The sequence below is a fragment of the Stegastes partitus genome, unplaced genomic scaffold (genome assembly GCF_000690725.1).
Source record: "Stegastes partitus isolate 25-593 unplaced genomic scaffold, Stegastes_partitus-1.0.2 Scaffold1095, whole genome shotgun sequence".
Lineage (NCBI taxonomy): Eukaryota > Metazoa > Chordata > Actinopteri > Pomacentridae > Stegastes > Stegastes partitus.
The window spans coordinates 105,073-126,190 of NW_007578826.1; the positions used below are offsets into that span (position 1 = coordinate 105,073).

The 21,118-nt window shown below is 41.2% G+C and overlaps 1 protein-coding gene across 4 annotated transcripts in view; it reads right to left on the reverse strand.

Moving 5' to 3' along the window:
• crtc3 (CREB regulated transcription coactivator 3) overlaps window positions 1–21,118 on the reverse strand; it is a 49,134-nt gene that overhangs the window by 15,035 nt on the left and 12,981 nt on the right. For 2 of the 4 annotated variants that reach the window (XM_008296020.1, XM_008296019.1), the window contains exons 4-6: window positions 16,250–16,311; window positions 6,929–6,991; window positions 4,265–4,368 (exon numbers count right to left, since the gene is read on the reverse strand). In XM_008296020.1, the coding sequence (XP_008294242.1) occupies window positions 4,265–4,368; window positions 6,929–6,991; window positions 16,250–16,311 (229 nt within the window). The remainder of the gene's footprint in view (window positions 1–4,264; window positions 4,369–6,928; window positions 6,992–16,249; window positions 16,312–21,118) is intronic. The other 2 variants (XM_008296022.1, XM_008296021.1) reach the window with 1 other exon arrangement.

Genomic DNA, 21,118 nt, shown 5'->3' on the forward strand with positions numbered 1-21,118 from the left:
GTGTCTAGTCGCTGCAGCTCACTGTCGCAGCTAAGACGGAAACAGGACAACTGGGATGGAAAATGGCTGGCTTGTGTCCCTGGCAGGATCACGCTGTGCAATGCACTCAATATGGGAGCTGCGAATGCTCAGGATTAAGAAAAAATATCACCGTCTGCTGCTGCTGGAGCATACCAGCAATCAGAGCCCTGTCAGCTGCAGAGGTAACGTTAGATCTCCACTGACTGAGGCTGCTGCTGCTGCTGCTTTTCCACGGACAACAACTGGCAGAGAAGAAATCTCACTGCAAGACAGTGCCGCAGAACTCCTCTAAGTGTTTCCACCCGGCAGTGTGACTCATAGCTGTAATTCCTGGTTAGATGCTTCTTTAATCAGCCAGGGCTTAACACCACTCAGAACCCGCTGAAACCTTGAGAGGTGTCAACGAGGCCCTGGGGCATCGCAGCTCTCTGCGCTGATGCACGGGGCCGTGAGGCAGCGCTGCTCATTCACCAGCACGAACCACGTTTGTTTGTGTCGCGTCTTCTTTTAGAGGAAATGATATACAGCCTGTACAGAAATGTCTAGCATGTGCTGCTGGACTATATACAGCCGGCTATGCGAGAGGCTGTATATACTACATGCTCAGCTCAGCTCCTCTTTGGGGAAATATAATTACCTCCTTACATACACAGTTGACTATAATACCCCGATCATATGTCTGCCATCTCTGCCCTGAATGAGGCTTCACACAAGAGTGGAGCTGAAACCATTAGTGGTTTGATTAGAAGACTGATAGAAAACCGCTCGGAACTATTCAACTGACTGATCATTTGCATATTTTTTTTTCTGGCAAAGTTCAGAAGTTGCAGCGTCTTCAGGTTGAGGACTTAAACATATAAATGAATGATTATTACATTAAAACCGTAATGAGCTCACAGGAGGCTTTTTGAGGTGTTGTCAACGCTAATATGGATATTTTCTCTGAACAGTTTAACTTTCTGAACCCCAAAACCTACTGACAGGTTTAAAAGGCAAATTACATATTAAAAAAATAAATAAGAATTTTCTTTTCTTTTTTTTTTAAACCACAGTTACACCAATTATATTCGCAACAAAATGTAGAAACCGGAAAAACTGTTGGATCTTTGACTTTCGGACACTTCTTAAACTAATCATGTGAAACCTGCAGTTCTGTCAGAAAATTAACCTAACATAAGCTTAAAATCCCTGTGCTTAAAGTCTCTTAAAATGTTTTTTTTTCCAGTCGTGGTAACATCTGTGGGCACTAAAATGTTGCACAAATTGATTCCAGTTCTTTTCATTTCTTGAAAACTAAACAACCAAACAAAGCTAACTGTTTTTTTTTTTTTTTTTAACTTGTTTTTTTTTTTTTAACTTGATTATGATTTATGGCTTTGTCACTGTTTTGTATTGAACAAAAATCTTTTTGTGTTCCGTCTATTTCTAACCATGGCTGAGCAAACCAGCACTGATCAGTCTGCAGAGCGTGAAGACGGAGAGTCGACTGCAGTAACTAGAAGTGCAGTGAACTTGAGATGAGTCCAAGAAAAGGCTTCTGATCATCCAGATAAAAGTGAAACTCAGCACTTGGAGGAAGGATTAGGGTCTAAAAACGAAAGAGGCTGTGGCATACATCATGAGCGTGCATTAACATTGTTTGTGTAATTACTTTCACTGCCAAAAGGGGGAGACAAAAGCTCCACACTGCAGGTTTGGATTTGAATGTCATCTGTTCTTGGAAACCTGTGGATTTTGAATAGTCAATTGGACATAACAATGTAGAGAACTAAACGATCAATCAAGAATAATTGTTAACTACATCCTACACAAGAGTTCTGAGACAATCACAAACACAAAATACCTGAAATCACCGACTGGTGTTCATCTCACACACACACACACACACAGCGATTTGTGACTCATCTATCTTTGAATGTTTGTATTCTAAACTCATCCAGATCTTCAGATAATATCCTATTTGAACACGAGGAGTAGAAATCGACCGGAGGAGAACTTCTCACTTCATCAGGGCTGAGATCAGAGGAAAGCGAAGGGATGAAGAGCGAGAACAGAGGGAGGAAGATCGATTCTTTGACTTGGAGTTCAATCCCTGTCTTTGGCCCAGTTACAAAAGTATACACAGAACTTTGTAAACCAACAAAGATGAATGGCGGTTTGTGTAACTGAGCCCAGAGTGGCTCACGGCAGCGAAGAGCAGCTGGCTGGATGGACTGTGTTCTCTGTTAATGAATGACCAGAGGAGCAGAAACACAAACACCATAAACTAGCATGATTACAATGACATGGGCCGAGCATAGAGCAGCCTGCATACTGCGAGTGGCCGAGGACGAGGAGCTTAAAAGCACATAATGTCTGAGCTGCGGTGATCTGGTTTCTGCTCTCAAGTATAATTCACTGAATGAGCGCTACAGGCCATGTCTCAATACACAAGTGGATCCTAATTAGTCTCACTTGGCTGTTTCCTGTCCTTGTCGGCGCTGTGTGTCACACTGTTAATATTCCACCTACTTTTTTCATATGCTAATAGTTCCCGTCAGCTCTGCTCCTCGTGGTCATTCACACTCACTCCAAGAAAGTACACTGCAAGTTTTTGATTACAATATCGCACGCAAGACCAAATCTGTTCTGGTTTAGCTGCACTTCACCCAAAATCAAGCTTGAGCAGAAGTTTAAATGCAAAAGGGAAGCTATTTTTCAAAGCATAAACAACAAAAACGAACAGACACAGCAAATAAACAGTTGGTTTATAACAATTTAACAGGATTAAATGTTAGAATTCAGTGTGTAGCCAGACAAAAAAAATCTGAATAACAGGATATTTTACCGTAATTATAAGGAACTAACTACTATTTAACATGCTTTTCTTGTGTTTCTGCACTGAGCTTAAGTCGATAAAGCCTTCACAGCAAACACCTAATGCAGTATTCATGCTTTTAAATACAATACAAGCTGCTCTCAAAGGGACGGTTCAAGGTTTAGAACAAGGATATTGTGTGAAAAAGTGAAATTATGTCAGTAATATTCTGAAGACATGCAACTACTATTTATTTCAGATATTTCAAGTTTTAACATCACACCTGATGTCGTGTCACAGTCATTACAAAACGCCACCATCAGTTACTTCCTTTGTCACTCAATTCATGGTTCTTTCAGTTCATACTTTCTATTATTTTAGCCGACTATTTATTTCACATAATTGTAAAAATTGCTTCCATTCACTTGTATAAAAACACTTTGACCAAACTTAGTCGATCACCGTTTCCACGTCAGTTTCCACAGTTCATGCCTCCTCTCCTGCTGTGGTTTAACGGCAAAAACCGCTTCATCTCGAAGTGCTTTACTTCTAATGTACCACTGACTGCGTTTCAATGTGCATCTTTCGACATTAACGTCATGGATTCAGCTGCAGAGCCAAACAACACAGCACTGCTACGGGCGCATTTTGGTTTAAAGCCAAATGAAAAAAGAGAGCCGAATAACTTGGAGGAGGTGATTTGTTGGACTTGCAGCAACTACGTGGGTTGTTAATGCCACTAATCTAGAACTAATACTGGCATAAAAACAAACAGTAAAAGACTATTAAACTGCAAATATTTTTGTGACACTTAATAATCAGCTAAAACTTTATGACGATGACAGCCCTACATGGGGGAATGCATGAATTGAAAGACTGTGGGTACATCTTTCTGCACAGTGGGCAAAGAAGAGACTTTTGAATTTTACTGCCCAGATTTGGCTTTCCTGTTTCTGGAGGCCACAGTGAGCTTGAAAAATGGGGTTCTGCTGTTGTAACACTTGTTAAATGCCAGTCAGACTGATATGAGTGTCTGAAAGCAGCTTGAATATAGAAAATAATTCCAAAAGTAAGACTACAGGGTGCTTGGATTACTGTCTGTCTGTTTTCTTGGGTGGAAATACTTTAAAAATCAACTATTAAATCGAGCAATTAAATGTCAGAAGAAGACAAATTCTTAAAAAGTGAGTGAGTGCCAACTGCTAAATAATAAATCATCTATTATTTGAAAAAAAGTTTGATTCCAACTTCCTAAATTTGAACATTTCTTCTTTTTTTGTGCCTTCTTTGTGACAATAACCTGAATGCCAGACATGTGCCACCATTCACAGCCCAAACAATCAATCAAACAATCGAGACAGATTCGTCGACAGCGACAGCGATGGTCAGTCGCGGCCCTGAAGGTGAGCGTGTCGTGCTGTGACTGAGTGTGCGTGTTCGCCTCACCATTGCGCTGCGGGGGACCTCGACCCATCTGCTGGTTCATGCCGAACGGGTCCTGGGGGTTCGGGTTCATAGCGCTTGTGTGTAGAGCAGAGTCTGAGTTGGTTCTGTGTAGGAGGGGAGAGAAAAATTATGCAAAGTATTCCAGCACCTTGGACAGAGGCAGAAGGGCTTCTTGTGGCCGTAAGGTCAGTGAATCACTCGGTCTCTGCGCTGCCTCCACACAGGCTGCATTCATCTGCAGGCTCACACTGACCTTACACATAAACACCCTCACAGCGCCGAACCAAATGTTTATCAGTCTGTGACGAAAACACTTTGGCTCTGTGATGAAATAATCACCACCAAGACCTTGTGTCAACTCGTATTATTTGTTATCCCTAATTACACTGATGCAGCTAAATCGAGGGACGCTCGCTCCTTAACGCGACATAAACATCAATTAGTTTTGGCGCTACTCAGAGATGCTTTTCCCTTTCAACAGGGCACCATCTTTGCAAATACTAGATTGTGATTTTGTTAGACAAATTGATTTGATTTTCTTAGTGATGCTGTAAATTCACACACTTACACTCTCCTCTACTTGTGTCAGACTCTTGAACACACAAACCGCTGAGGCCTGTATCACTTCAGCTGAGAGCTTTCTTTATTGTGCTCCATTAAGTCTCAATGGCTTCTTTCATGCGTCATCCCTGCTTTCCTTCTGGTTCGCTGTAGAAAAGTGCTGCAATCACACTTGTGTTTGACTCAGTTTGATGCTTCCACAGACTTTATTGCATCGCACACACTTTTTATAACTAATTTAGGAGTCTGGGGCGATAAAGAACCTGATGTAATTGTGCCATGTAAATAGGAAACGAGTAAATAAACTTAACATTGTGTGTACAGAGTTTATACGCTGTATTTCAAATGCAAAACAGTAAAATGCCAACTGCTCACGTAGAAAAAGTATCGTATATAATGGAATATATCACCGGGATAATAATCATGGCACCAGACTCTCTACACACAACTAATAAATGACCTTTTTTTAAACACCCATTTACAACATAATGTTTTTTCAACCTAATTAGTAATTAAATCATTATCAATAATAGCCATTATTGGTAATGTGTCTATTTTCTACCTCATTTAATGTATTTCACATTGTTAGCACTAAATACTGACGTTTAAAAATGTTTAGCATCAAAAACTGTGCAGCACTAAACGACAGGTTAGGTTTGCATTTTGTTTATTTACCTTTTACTTCATAAAGATGTTTGTTTTTACATCAGCAGTGGAATTAAACGTTTTTAATAACAATCTGGGATTAATATGCATGAATGTAACATAAAGAGATATACTGACTTTAACAGCCTTTTTGTTTTTAGTTTTCTATAGTTCGATGTAGAGTTTGATTTTTTTTTTTTGTTCTGACAATATTCTGTGAAGGTTCCACCAACGTTTCAGTTGGAAATGTATTTTTATATTTATAGTTTCCAAACATTCCTTTTCAAAGGTAGGATAACTTTCTCCAAAGACATTCAAAAAATATTTGGTGATAACGCTGTTGGACCAGTATTCTCCAAATATTCTTAAAACGTTTACCTAATGTTGAATGTTCTTCTTTACTATCATTTAACACTGCAGGAACATTTTATAATGCGTTACCTCAACAAAACCCTCAAAACATCCTCAGAATATTGCAGGTAAAATGCTCTACGATTGGTACTATTACATTTTACAGGAAACATTTACTCATCTGAGGCCTTTATAACATCTTAAAAGCATTTTTTGAAGGTTGTTTGGAGAACGTTCTTCCTTGATTATCATGAAACATAATCTGACAACATCCTGTAAACACGCTGCGAATGCTGCAGTTACATGTTGTGTCTAAGTTAACTTTTAACCTCATTATTTGAAACGATGAATATCCTTGATTCAAACATTTTCTTTATAACGTTATTAGAATTTGTAGGTAATGTTAGCTAATGTTGTGATAAAGTTGGCTCCTTCACACAGCTAAACTTTGGACGTGCTGGTGTCCAACTGAATCCAGCAAATAAGCAAATTTCCCAATATTTTTGGAGTATACATTTTCAAAAGAAACTCCTCAAATTACCAAAAGCGCATCACTTTTTTCAAAACAAGGCAACTGTTCATGTAAATTCTAACCAACATTTTTTGGGGATGTAATCAGAACTCCTCTCTGTATTGGTCCAACAAAAACACAAACTTTTCAAAAAACAGCACATCACTTTGAGAAGGGTGTAAAAAGGCTGAAAGTGAGAAAATGTGAATGAGGAGCCTTGATGTTAGACCGCAGAGCAGCCGTGAGTCCTAGAAGCTGGGTTAGTACGACAATTAATGTTTCAGAAATACCAGACTGAAAGAGATGAGTGTAAAAACTACAAAGAGAAAAAACAACTAATAAACCGACCACAACGGTCTGCAGTCGAGACTCTGTGTGCCGTTATCTCGGCGCTTCAAAGGAAGAAAGAAGAGGATTATTGAGATGTTACAAATCAGGCGGAGATTTGCAGAGGATAGAAACGTTATGTAGCCGAGGGGAGATTGCGAAAAGACAAAGAACGGAATTGTTGGCCTGTGCGAGCGAAGGATAAAGCGGTAAAGATAGACCGAGGGAAAGAAAGACACAGAGGGGGGAAGGGCGGGGTCAAGGGTCACCTGTTGAGTTGTGATATTAATCTAAACCCAGGCCGTTTTTCCTCAGTCCATGGCTGCTGTTCCCTTCAAAAGACAGACAGAGGAAAAGCACGACAGACAAATTTAGTGGGTGAAAGCAGAGAGAGACCCCTGGCTCCTTCCATAAGCTGGTGAAGAGGAGAAAATATCCTGGTTAAAAATATGACATGTTTGTATTGGCGCGTGTGTGGAGAGAAGAAAGACCCTGGAAAACACTCAAGACGCTGCACAATGCCGTTTTACTTATTTGAGGGAAAAACGGAAAGACGGGATAAATTAGAAGCAGAGTGAAGAGACGAGAAACAAAGACGGGAGTGTTAACGAGAAGAATGACTGCAGGCCAGGTTCAGAAACCTGCAGCCGAGGAGCCGTCGCGAGCTGTTCTTCCATATCTAATGGGGAGAGAAAAGGCGGGCCGGACAGAGAAACAGCGTAAACAATTCCATGTGAAGAGTCATTGTCAAAGCCTGAAATGATGGAGTGGGAACAGTGACTAAGTGGATTTTTCTGAAGCGTTCAGCAAAAAGGGGTCTTGACTCTTTCGTAGACTTAAAGTACATAGAAGCAGTTTGTTTTTCTCTTAACTGGTACAACTAGTCTTCTGAAAAGGCAACATGGCCGACAGGAGAACTCAAGCAGACCTCATATAAATGACTGGACCACCCTCTATTCAGTTATGTTGCTGGCAATCCTGCGTACAAGAATATATCTAACAAAACATCAGAGTTGTTTTTTAGCTTAAAATAACACATGTATTGTGGATCTTATTTCTGTGTTTTGGCATTCGTTTCTTGTATTTATGATAAAACAATACCGACGTCTCTAGAATGGAGTCGGACAGGGAAAACACAAGGAGTCAAATAATCAGGTTTGTAAACAAGCCAACTGCTGAGCCAGATTATCTGAAGGGCTTAACGTGGAGGAACACTTCGCAGAGACAAAGTTTTTCTTGCAGTGTTACAGCATTCACAGGTCTCAGCAATTAACTTGATGGGTACGATGTTATTATCCCACGCGAAGGTGAGAGCTGAGACATGTTTTCAGCGTTGTTTGTCTGTCGAGGAGATTACACAATAACTGCCCGACCCAGTTTCATGAAACTCGAGAGGGAGCGCGAAGCCACAGGAAGAAACACACGTGCAGATCAAGAAAACTTTCTTTGAAACTGCGAGACAGGGCATTGGCCTCAGTGAAGGTCTATTGGTCGATATGCTCTCATCCAACCTGACTGGACAATCGTCAGTGTTGCTTTCATCAGGAGAAATCCATTATTTCTGACAGCAAGAGGAACACACTACCTACAAACACTGCCACATTTCCAAAACTGGGCAAACCTAAATGAGTCTGCGAGGTCTAACTTATCTAACCTTTACTGAACGTTTTCTGGGCTCCAAACTAACTAACTAACTGACTGCATGTTTTTCAAACTGATAGCCAAAAAGTCAAGGGGAAACTTTCAACAAGTCTTCATTTTGGCATGAAATAATCACGTTCAAATGGTTTAATGTGCTGCAAATACCAGCTTTTAATGTTTTTGTTTCAGCGTTTATCTACGCTAACAAGGCAGGGCAATCGATGAACTGTGGCACATTTCATCTGCAGATAACGTGCAGTTGTTTTTCTCCACTGAAGAGCAGGTATGATTTCACTCAAACGGCATTGTCTTTGGTTGACTACAGTCGTACTAGTTACTCATAGAAACGTTGGGCAACAGAGCTGGATTAACCCATTAGGGCCCCTGGGCAGAAGGCTCCTTCCTGCCACCCTCCATACATCTTTAACAATCCTAACGCCTTTAATTACACATTTGTTGGTTTGCGAGTGTTAAACTGATTAAAGACGAATAAATTAGAGGGTGGTGGTTCCAGCAAGAAGGTCCTGGGTCTGAATTTGCTGGGTGGTTGTTTCCGTGTGGCCTTTGAATGCTCTTGTCACAGTCCAAAGAAATGCAAGTGATGTAAACTGTGAATGTAAGTGTTCACTCCATTCTCACCTATCACAGTGTCAGCTGGGATCATTACTTTGTGCGTGTGACCGATTAACCAAAACTACCACAAATGACTTGCCACTGACTAGCATGCTAAAATTCCAAAACACTTAATTCATTACACGATGAACGAGACTGGTGTTACTGGGAAGCTTTATTAGTATTACAGCCTGTAAGTCTCCAATCATACTACAGGGGGCCATCTCTGACACGACACCGTCCTTTCATGCACTGATGAGCAGCGTCAAAACAAAAGCAGAAGAACTAAAACACCTCAGCGTATGTCACATTACCTGGCTAAGTAAACGCTTGACACTGTGAGGTGTACAGCCTTTACTTATATTTAGATATGTGACGTAGGCGTTGGAATGCAGGTTAGCTGTGTTTGCACTCCACCCATCCCACAACAAATATCCCTTTTGTACAGCGACATGTTGATTTTGTTTCAGCTGTGAGTTTAAAAACGGAGAGATTGATAGTTTAAAGGGGTAAACCAGTCTAATTTTATCCAAGACTGGTTGTGTTTTTTTTTTCCTTTTCCCCGAGCAGCAGTCTGGAGTGTCTGAGTTTTAAGGGCACCAAGTTCATGATGTGATTTTAGGGTAAGCGGGAGTATAAATACTGGCTTTTTCATATGAAAGCAGCAATCAGACTACCTACATGGAGGATAAAAGCCTTCAAGAAAAATCCACGACTTCTCCCAAAGAGGCAGTGGTGGAAAAATTGTAAGCTGTCTCTACTGGAAAGCCTTTCTGTAGTGCAGTCTCCCGGGAGCTCGGTCTGAGATTTCATCCCGAGAGAGGCTGGTACAGGAACAGCAGGCCAAAGATGGGTGAATGGAGGAGATGGAGGGCGTGGGACTGGATCGAGGCTCTGACCCTGAAGCAGATGGTCTCCGAAGGGACTCAGAGCTGTACTCAGGTCCCCTAAAAGAACTCCTCCTTCCAGACACCAGCATACGAACACACCTCATTTATGAACACGCACGGTACTTGTGTAAACTCTAAAAGGACAGATGGTGGATATCAAAAATCACAGCCAGACTCACTGCAGATGGACAAAGTTGGGAAATCACAACTTTTTTTTTTTTTTTTAACTGAAAAATCCAGAACGATGATAAAATCTGTTGGCCAGACTTGATTGTGGAGCGGTTAAAGGCTATGTGAACAGCTCCGTTCCCCTGCATTTCTGTCATGCCTGGCAATCCCTTAGCACTGGCCCGCTGCCTGCAAGGTCTGATGCCACAAAGCTCGAGATCGGCCATCTTAATAGAAACTCGCAGATGTGTACGTGTATCGTATATCTTCATGCAAAAGTTCAGAAAACCACAAAAAGGAAATCAAATCAACATTTGGTACAAACGCCAATTTTCTTTAAAACTGCAGAAATTCTCCAAGGTACACTTTTGCAGTTCCTTAGAGGAACTTTGCTCAATTAGTCCTTGGATTTAGGATGTTTTCTATCTTTTCATGTCATCCCATAGTAATTCGATGATCAGGGTTTTGCAGAGGCCAAACTGTCTCTCACAGGACCTCTTGTTTTTGTCGCTTTATGGCTGCCTGTATGTTTGGGTGTGTTGTCATGCTACGAACTCAGTTTGCGCCTCCCTGATGGATATTGCATCATAGATTTGATTGGGCATATTTTGTATTTTGATGATTCTGCGAATAAATTCCTCCTCTTAATTCCTGAAATCCAGTTCTTTGAGTTGCAGGTGCTTAGGGTCACCATGACCGCAGTTTTACATCGATGTAGGAGTAATAATAATGTAATGACATACTGCATTATAGTGTAACAGTCAGAGACTTTTTTCTGCACTGATTACTTTTATATGTTTTATATATACTTTTATATGCTGCGTAAATTTGCACATTCTCAGGCGAACAACTTGCAATGTGCACATTCCTGCACATTGTAAATAAACTGCACATCGTAATATTACTGTTTTTATCACTTACAGTTCCCTGGATTTGCTGCAAGGTCTTCATATGTAAACATCTACTTCACAATAAAACTGGTTCTGATTGGATTTTGACTATAACAGTGCAGCTTTCTAATCATTCCATTAAATGTAATTTTATTTACATAGCACCAACACATATGTCACCTCAAGGCATTTTACATAGTAAGGTGACGACTTTACAAAATGTATACAGACAAACCCAACAAATCACAAGCATCCTTTGGGTTCACTTTGAGCAACATTGGAGAGAAAAAAACTGCCCTCTACGAGGAAGAAAAAACCTCCGGCAGAACCAGGCTCAGGGAAGGAAGCCGTCCACCTCACCTGGTTGGGATAAGGGTAAAGTGGAGACAGAACGATGCCTACATACTTTAACCTAAGTGAAGGACGCCTTAGTCCTCCATCACTGCCCATCACCGTTAATCAAGGTAAAAACCCTTAATTCAATTCAATTTTATTTGTATAGCGCATATTTACAACAACAAGTCATCACATAGCGCTTAACAAACAAGTCATCTCATAGCGCTTAACAAAGGCAGAAACAGAAACACCCAACAATCCAAAACATTTGGATTCCCTATAAGCTTCAGCAGTCCAAAAGCAGTCCGCAACAGTGGGAAGGAACCGAAAACCCCCGCAGGGGAAAAAAAACCTCCGACAGAACCAGGCTCAGGGAGGGACGGCCATCTGCCTCGACCAGTTGGGTGGATGTATGATGAATTCTAGATAAAATTATATAGGTATTATATGTTTAACAAGTGAGTGAGTAACTAACTAACTGCACATCCCCTTTAAGGAAGGTGGTGACGTAGACTTTTGTTTTTTTTTCTTAATCACTTTCTGTCTCTGTCCTACGTACACTGCAGACCTTTTACCACCCTATTCTCCACCACGCTCCTTACGATTCTTGGGCAAAGGAAAGTTTTATTCGAAAGCGTAGTAAAGCTACTTCAGTAATGTGCCTCCAAAGGCATAACAGTTACTCAAAGTCTGTGTGTTGTGTTCACTGTCATAGAAGAGGAATAAAGGGTTCCCTAATCATCTAATGTTACCATCACGTCCTCCTGCATTCTTGACTGCAGAGTTGTGCAAAGTAGAGTTTACTATAAATAAACGTGACCAGCAGAAACACTAAACCAGTAATCACAATGGCAGTGCCAGTGGTCTCTTTACTGGTTTATATTTTCGTGTTTACTTTAGCTTCTTTAATGCAACAATAAGACTCCAATCCCATCCTTGTAATATGTTTTCGAGCACAGCATGTACTAGATTGAGGTGTGACAATCACACAACTTGTGCTGTTCGCCTGCTAATCGAACAACTCAGCAACAGCTGAGCAGGGCAACTGAGAACAATGCTGGACTCAACATTTATTAAGACGGATGATCATTTAACTCACATGATGGCGCAGACAGATAGCAGCAGACATACGGTGGGTGTTTGCAGGACACAGTTTATTTGATACTGCTGCGAGCAAAACTGAGTGACATTATACTTTATGATTTTTTTGGAATCAGTTCTCGATGCCTAACCCAATTAATGAATGAGAATTTAAACATCTCAAGTGTTTATAACTTTTGTACAGGGCTGCTTTAGTAAGTGGTGCATTTTAAAACATGCCTGCTGACTGCACATTTTTCTCTTCCATTGTTCAGTGTTCAGCGGTTGTGTGCAAACTCACAGATGTGTGTCGGTTCTCTGTGCTCGAGATGCTGGGAGTTGGGAGAGGGCTTACTGTAATGATAGCTGAAGCAGGGAAACAGTTAAAGAGCTCTGTGGCTCTTCTCCACAACTGACTAGTGATAATGCAGTGCAGATGTAGCTGGCGTTGTAAACACTTACCGCCCCACTCTCCCCTGAGACGGACAAGCAGGGACTCTGCTTCTCACTGCAACAACACAACAGCCTAAGACCATTTCCAAGGATGGTTCTCAACTGTAGCCAGTGATCTGTTCTTTGCATAAAAGGAGAATGGTTTTTAAATATGTACAGTACATTAACAAAAGAGAATCTTCTTGAATGGCACTTCACAGCACACGAGTGGAAGAAGAGCCTCCCAGATCTGGCAAAACTTCAGCCCAGACAGATTTCCCATTTCCCCTCCAACAGCGTGTTATGTCTTGATTCAAGCTACAATTTCCTCCTGCAGCCTGAGAGTGAAAACACAACTCTGACTGTGCAAAAGCAAGCTTACTCTATGCACTGTTCATTCATACTGCCCACATAGACAGCTTACAGAACAAGCAAAAGGCTGCTTTTGTAATGTCATTAATCACGGCCTAATTTGTGACATAAACATTTAAAAATGCTGAGTCGACTACATCAGGCAAAGAAGCTTGGTATTACTGGGGCACAATTTGCTCCTTTTACATAAAAAAATCACAACTCGTGCAAACTATTGAAATTAGATATTTTAATTAGTCCACCAATTATCAACCTGGATGATTGTCACATGTTAATCTATAACACACTTTGTAGTAAGTGACAGTTTTGTGGATTTGTGTTGCTGTTTTGATACAGTATGATGGTATACCCCGTCAGGTAATTATTAGGGGACATCCTGGATTGTATATTTATACTGAGTTTCTCTTCAAGTGTTCTTAACTGCTTTTCTGACAGATACTGGATGTCAAAACTGTGAAATTCTTGTCTGGTTTTAAAGGTCTTTGTGCTTTTCTTAACACAAGCTCTACGCAAAGATTTTTATCTAATGCTCACGTTAATTTTCTTTAAAAGCAAGCAGCTAAAAAATTAATTGTAGGCTGGCAACAAAAGCTAGTCGATCCCTCACAGAACCCCAAAACACCAAACTTTACAGCAGAAATAAACTTGGTTTTACTGAGCTTCAAATACGCTCATCAGGAAACCTACAGGTGACGTCATTCAGTGTTCCTCCCTCTTTATATACAGTCCGTGTTTTAAGAGCTTTTGAAAGAGGTTAAAATTCTGTACAGATAATTAGCCAACTGTTTCCATCACAGCACCGAGTCATCTTTTAGAAATAACAAACAGTAGCAAGGAGCTCTCATGTTTCTCCTGGCTGCATCTTCAAAAAAACAAAAAGACAAAAGCCATATAGAAATATCAACGTTGTCCTAAAAGTGAGCTCACACGACTCACTAAACTACTAAACCAAGCTCAATACATAATCAACCAAAAAAGATCATTTTTGATTCAAATTTGTATGCATTTTCCAACAGTAAGCACACAGACTGACATAAGAAAATAGGTCTGGGTGGTCTGTTTGGTAATGTACAGTTGTGTTTCTACAACGTGCCTTCTGCAGTACTGCATTAGAAAAACATCAACAGAAACCGCAACCTTTGCTAAAAACCTCCCAAATTTTGGAATACACTTTTTACACTCACTCGAGGCCATTTCTGGGTTTTTCCAAAAAGGACGGTTGATGAAAACATCTTTGTAAATGAACTTCTGACATCACAAACATTCACCTCACATGACTGATGAACAGTTGCTGTTTCTTTTATTATCTTCGCCTGTGGACAGCATGAAACACGTCCAGCTGCCATGAAAGAATAACTACAACTTTTCAAATTGAAGTTTTTTCTCTCGTAGACGACCAAGGTTTTGTTGGTTTCTTCTTCTCGCTCGAGGTTCACTAGCGGTTGGCAGCCACATGTGTAACGGAGCTTTTGCCGGCACCTTCTGACGACACCATGCAGCCCAGTGCATTCAGTCTATAGCAGTTAATCGAAACCAGCCTAATTCAAATTTTCCCTTTTCTTCGTTATTTTGCAACATTTCAAAAGTTTGCTTCAAACTGGCATAAGAATTATTTGGAAATTGTGTACAGTGTTATGAATATGTGCCTGTGACAGTGAGGTGGGCCAAAATCCACTGCTGAGGGGGAAGTTTATCCCTGTTGCACACTGTGACAACAATCTGCTTGCAAGTTGGAGCAGGAGGATAGATCTGGCCTGCAGAGACTTGACGGAGCCGATGCCAATCATATTCAGAGGGGCATGGCTGGTGGAAGAGAAGCAATAATCAACGGGAGGGAGGAGGACAAGTAGCATAAGGTAGAGATAAACTACAATTTAGCAGGGTTGAACAAAGTCATTTTCACAACTCCAAAGGTATGAAGATTGCAGTATACATGCAGACTATGTATGAGAATTGTGTTTCCACAAAAACAATGCACAGTGATGAAAAAAACATAGTTTTTCCATTAGCTGCTGCTGACATCACTTTATAGCCTGCAACAAAAGCGAGTAACACTCCAGAAAGATTCCTCTAATCAATTCAGACGATCAGCACAGATGACGTACACGAGGTCAACCAGCCAAGCCTGCACGTGCCTTCATGACAGAATACTCCTGTTTAACTTTAGACCGCTTGATGCTCAATCCTTCATTCAGAAACACATTCTGGATCAAGGCAGCGCCGCTTAAATTAAACGTGAGAGTCTGCTTTCAGCGCTTTGTGCCACATGGCTCCCCGAGAAACACACCCACTCCGAGAACACTGACGTCTGGTTGCTCCGCGAGGACGTTTGTCAGCCAACCTGTTTTGTGCTGTCAACAATGACGAGAGGGCGTGGGCCTTATTCACTTCTACAGTACAAGCTGTTATAGTACGCTCAGCGCTGGGCCCGGCCAGCGTCTGTGGCGCTGCTGTGGAAGGAGCTGAGGCTGGGTGACTGGCGGACGGCCAAGCCAGCACACAAAACACAAATGTGGAGACGGAGCAAGACTGGAAGAGAGTGAGTGGGGAGGAGCTTGGCTGAGCTTTTTATCACAGGCCCATAATTCACTCCCTTGTAAACACTGAGGAAAAGCTGTCTACCAATACACTGCCTGCTCGACGTAGGCGCGATCAGAGCTGGAAAAAAAAAAGAGATCTTCACGTCAAGGCCAGCCAGTCTTTGTTGCATTGTTTTTCAGCAGACACTGAGATTGAATTTCAGGTAAGGTGGAGATTGTGCACCACAGGGCAGCGACAACATAAAATCCCCAAACAGTGGGACGACCGCTGTTGGGCATGACCTTTACAGCAAAAGGCTATCTGTCAAACATCTTTAGTTAGATGCAGCCTTCCCAGGGCTAACATAGCTTTCTCACACTTGGAACATTTGTGCAACAATCAAGGCCAACAACTCCACCCATCGCCCTGCCTCAGCTCCGCATCTACTGATTATTCACATCTCTGATTTGTGTTTGATCGAGATGGCCGGCGTCTGGATTTAGAAAGAAAACAGCGGTAGGCACACAGAAGCTCGATACAGGAAACCCGCTGGCAGGAGGAAACAGTTCCTGCTGTAAAATAATCTAGTTAGAGGAGGAAGAGAAGACAATAAGCATTCTGTCAGCGGCTCGACCGAGGCGCTACTCACCTTCTCCAGTTGTTGTCCGGCGGTGGGGACAGGTACACCGCTCCGTATGGAGAGCTCTCGATGTGGACTGTAGTTAAGGAGATTACTGGTAAAACACAGATACATCAACACAGAGAGAGATGTGACAGATACGACAGATACGTCCAATCTGACTTGAAACTCCTAAATATAGAAGTCCCTCTATATCTCTTCATCCCGTGACTTTCTTTCTAAAGTTAACCCTCTGAACATCAAGACATTTCTGGGTGGTTTTTTTTCTTTTTTAAATTCACTGCAATATAAATCCTGTACCTCTATGGAAGCAGCACCACTTTGGCTAGAAGCAGTGAGGACTCAAAAACACCTTTTGTGCAGTGTGACAAGGTTACGATGCCATGAGTGACACACAGAAGGAAAAAAAACAACAACAAAAAAAGCATTTTTTTTTTGTTTGAATTTCTACAACCTGACAAATGATGTAATTTTTGCAATTTTTACAGAAAATAATGTTCTTCACATGTGTAGTTTTGGGATTAAGAAGGTTATAAAAAGAGACAACGCTGTGTTTTGCCTACAACTCGAACACACATGCAGAAAATCAAAGTTAAACAACAAGTTTAATGTGCTCCAAAAGGAAGCCTTCTCAACAGCACTGAACTACAGAGCTGCCCTTCTCAAATACTTAATGAAACAAAGACAGCATTATTTGATTTACTACTGAATGCCGATGCAGAGTTCCTGGCATTGTGTGAGGAAGGGCAGGACTTCAGAAGGGTGGTGTTTGGTCTTGCCGACAGTTGCTTTTTTAGTGTTTGCAAGTCACGCTCTTCTGCTCTGGTAACAGTCCCCTCTGTGGGCAGTTGCTTAGGAGAGGTGTTAAAACAAATTAAAGCAGAGCTGCACAGAGCCAATCACTGCTCCGCAAAGCATCTGTTTCGGCTTTGGACATGTTATTATCAGTAGCGAGGCAGATTTACAGACACTGGAGTCGCTGTTGTCGCTCAACTGTCATTCAAAACATGGGATAAGCCCCTTTTTAAAAGTACACAAACCAAGTGGAAAGGACAATATTGTGGCTCCTCGGGACACAGAAGAAGAGAAAGCAAAATCCAGTCAAACTGGATTGACGCCTTTTCGCAGCTACGACAGCGGAGTCAACCCCACACACCGTACACGGCGCACTATCCTTTGTGTCCAGCACGTAAAAAATAATGAATGAGCAACGTGAGCAGTGACGGTAAAACGAGGATATAATTCAGAAATCAACCCTCCATTTTTGTGGCCCATCGAAGCCACAGGCCACATTTCCATTTTGAAAATCTGGCACCATGATTGGTAAGCCGCAGTCACGGACCGCACTACATATTTTCATTTTCATGAGGCTGCGCTGCTCCCTGTCATCATCATCATCGTTTAACCGCTCTCCATAGTAGGTGATGGTCCCATTTGCAGCTGCCAGCCTCAACTGTTTCTCAGTAGACCAGAAGTGGCCAATTAGACACCTGCCAGCAGCCCAGCTTGTCCTGAGGCGGCTATTTGCGACGCTTTTCTCCCGTTTTGTAGCCCGAGTGCAAAACAGTGCTTTACTCTTAGGAGGATAAACACGCTTTTCTGTGTTTCTAACGTAGTCTTTGCTAGGGGTCAACTGAACATCAGCCTGGCAGATTATCAGATGTGATATTTGTCCAGTTATCAGTATTAATATCTTTTCACTGATTCTAGAAGAAACACTGTTGCTGAAATGTACCTCCTTTGGCTATGAAGCAGCTTTGTGATCTCGAGCACGATCTCACCCGAAGAACTGATTTATTACGTAACGAAGAAAAGCCAAGCAATGCTGAAGGATAAATGTTGAAAATGTCTCCTTTAATTAAACATAGAAAAGATAAATAACAAAAGCATTTTGAATAAGTTTTTTGTAGGAGGTCCAGTTTTATTAAATTTTGACGACCCTTTTGTGTTCACGGCAGATGTATATCAGCTCCAAATTCTGGTTATTGATCTCTTTGATAACTAAAACTTGCCTTGAACGAACCACGAGTCAACATGTCATGTTTGCCAAAGTAAAGTTCAGTCTGAAAATTGGTAAAATTTCCATGAAAAATTTGTAAATATGTGATTAAATAATAGTCAATTAAAACTTCAACCCAGGCTTCAATACTGTGAGGTTTTGTTTCTAAAAAATGTTGGCGAAAACAACGTGATCACAAGATTTTGAGCAAGAAATAGTCGTCTGTGAATTCATTATAGTGGCGAAAAAATAAAGACCTTATGCTTAAAGCCACATGAACGTATGACTGGACTGCCGTCACTGATTGAAAATCAGATTAAGTTTACTGGGCTGCTTTGAAGTTTTGTTGTTGTTTTTAGCATTTACATATTTGAAAGAAGAAAGAAGGAGTGTGGAATTAGAAAAGCAGCTGGTTGAGGTCTTCACAGGTTTTCATAGTTTTAAAGAAACACTAAGGGTTCAGCTACAGAGCTCAAGTTTCCTCAACAATATATCCAAACACATTTGATCTTTTTTTTAAGGTAATCAAACCCAATTCGATGTAAGTTGTATTTAATTAAGTTAGGCAGCTGTGAATTTTGGGGAGAATTTTGAAGTGTTTTATTGAAATTTAGAGTTGCAGCAGGTTTGGTCATTTATACAGAACAAAAAACCCTCATAAAAGTGGAAAATGTAAATGAAAATGATGTCACATAAACAATAAAATGTTTTAATGGTCAAAACATAGCAAAATACTCTTCATGAATGCCAGGTTTTTCTGCCCAGGTAGAGGTGAGTTTTAGTGTTCTCAGCAGAATTATGCAAAAAACTATCGTGCCGAATTTAATGAAACTGGATGGAAGTGGAGCACGAGCAAACAAAAAAAAATCCAACAAACTTTGACACAGATGTGGATCAATGTTTTAAACAATGATAAAAATTGCAAGTTAGGACATTTGGCCTGGCAGAGGATGTCCTCTCAGAGGGACCTTCCAGTTTTCTACACCGAACCAAGCAGCAACCTATGGGTCTGAAAAACTAAACCAATGTTACGTGCCAAAACTTGCAGTTCCTTAAAAGGCCACTTGAGGCTGGTTGTAAAAACAAGTCATTCCTCACAGACCCCCATGTTAAAACGTCCATCTTTGAGGCAGAAATAAACATGTTTACAGCCTGGTACAAAAGAAGGTTTTGGACTCTATAGATAATTCTCCTGCTCACAACAACGATACAGAAGATGGATTTTAATGTAACTCATCTGTTTAAATTACACAAATTCTTATAGTTATGCATAATTAGGAGTGCGTTTGTTTTGCAAGACAGGCTGGTGCCATCACAGGCCGCTCACTGGCCCAGAGATATTTGCATGGCTCACTTCAGCTCCACTCCATCTCTACCTCTTTAGTCATTTTGGATTAGCCGGGAGTTAGAAAGAGTCGGCCCTGCCAACACGGTGACAGCTGGAGCCACCGCAGAGCTCAAATCTGCTCTTCAGGAAACCCAGGAAACCTATGGGCCACGTCACGGAGGCTTCATTGATCCTTTTATACACTCAATGTACAGAACAGAGAAAGGTGCACGCCAGCTACCAGTGTTTATCTTTGTCATGTTTTGCAGAAAAGATGCCCACTCAGAGATAAACCTCGTGACCAAGAGCTGACTGGGCAATCCTGTTTATTTTGGCCCCAACAGCCTCTTTCACCTGCACATGTTGACCAGACATACATGTACAAAACACATGAACGTACAGTAGGCACACGTGTGGAGCTGACACCATCCGCCCAACTACAAATGAACCGACTGCTTGTTATGATACTAACAAGGTCAGGCCTCTTTAAAAAAAAAAAAGTGCCTCAACACAGTCAACCAGAGCCTGCTCTTATTTGCCTGAATTCATTAAAATTACATTCCTGTTCAATCAGAAACTCTCTGAAGCAGTCAAGTGTGTTTAGAGTTCTGCTATATTGACTCAACTTTGCTAAAAATTAAAGCAAACATCCCCCTCAATGTAGGTCATCCCTTTCTATTGGACACAACGGCCCTGCCAACATATGAAAAACACACATGACTGTAGAAACAAGCAGCAATGATGTCACTGCTGGAAACTGTGAATTTGTTTTCCTCAACAGGCACTACACCCTAAAGACCATTACATTATGCATCTGTTCTGATTGTTCTCCACGGAAATATACACTGGTGTGACATCACATGCTGGGACACAGGACCAACTCCTATCCAGCTATCACACACCATAGTGACAGGTCGCTGAATCACTGCTGTCCCGGAGGCACAGAAAAACACAGATCTGTTTATTAAAACGCTCTGCGTTGGGGGCGTGCTGATAGATCAGTGGGCAAAGTGGTGTTTCATGTAAATGCAACATATTGGGTGTGAATCCAGATCAAGGAATGAAATGCATGTCTTCCCCTCTGTTTCACAATTCTTCCTGTATCTCTTCACGACCTACTATGTAAAAAAACTAAACGAGGAGGAGGGGAAGCAAAGAATAAAAGGACTAATTAAACAATAATGTCGATGCAGTATGAAGAGGCATCGCACAGCAAGTCTAATTGCTTTTGTGTAATCATGTCTCGAGCTACAACAGGGACAGCACACATTATGGTGTCATTCAGAATAATTAGACACTTGTACGGTTTGGAAAACACGAGGATCCTTCATCGCTACACTCCAAATCAAACACAGTGATTGTCAAGGTTCTTAAATCAACTTGCAGCTAGTAGGACATGAATGTTGAATTTTCAGGACGGTATATGAAGGTTACATGAGAATTTAAAATATTTGCTAATCATTCAAACACTGGTTGATCATCTATATGAACAACACATACAGCTGTGATGAATCTCCAATTCTCTAGTTTCTATGTCCACTGGTCCAAAACA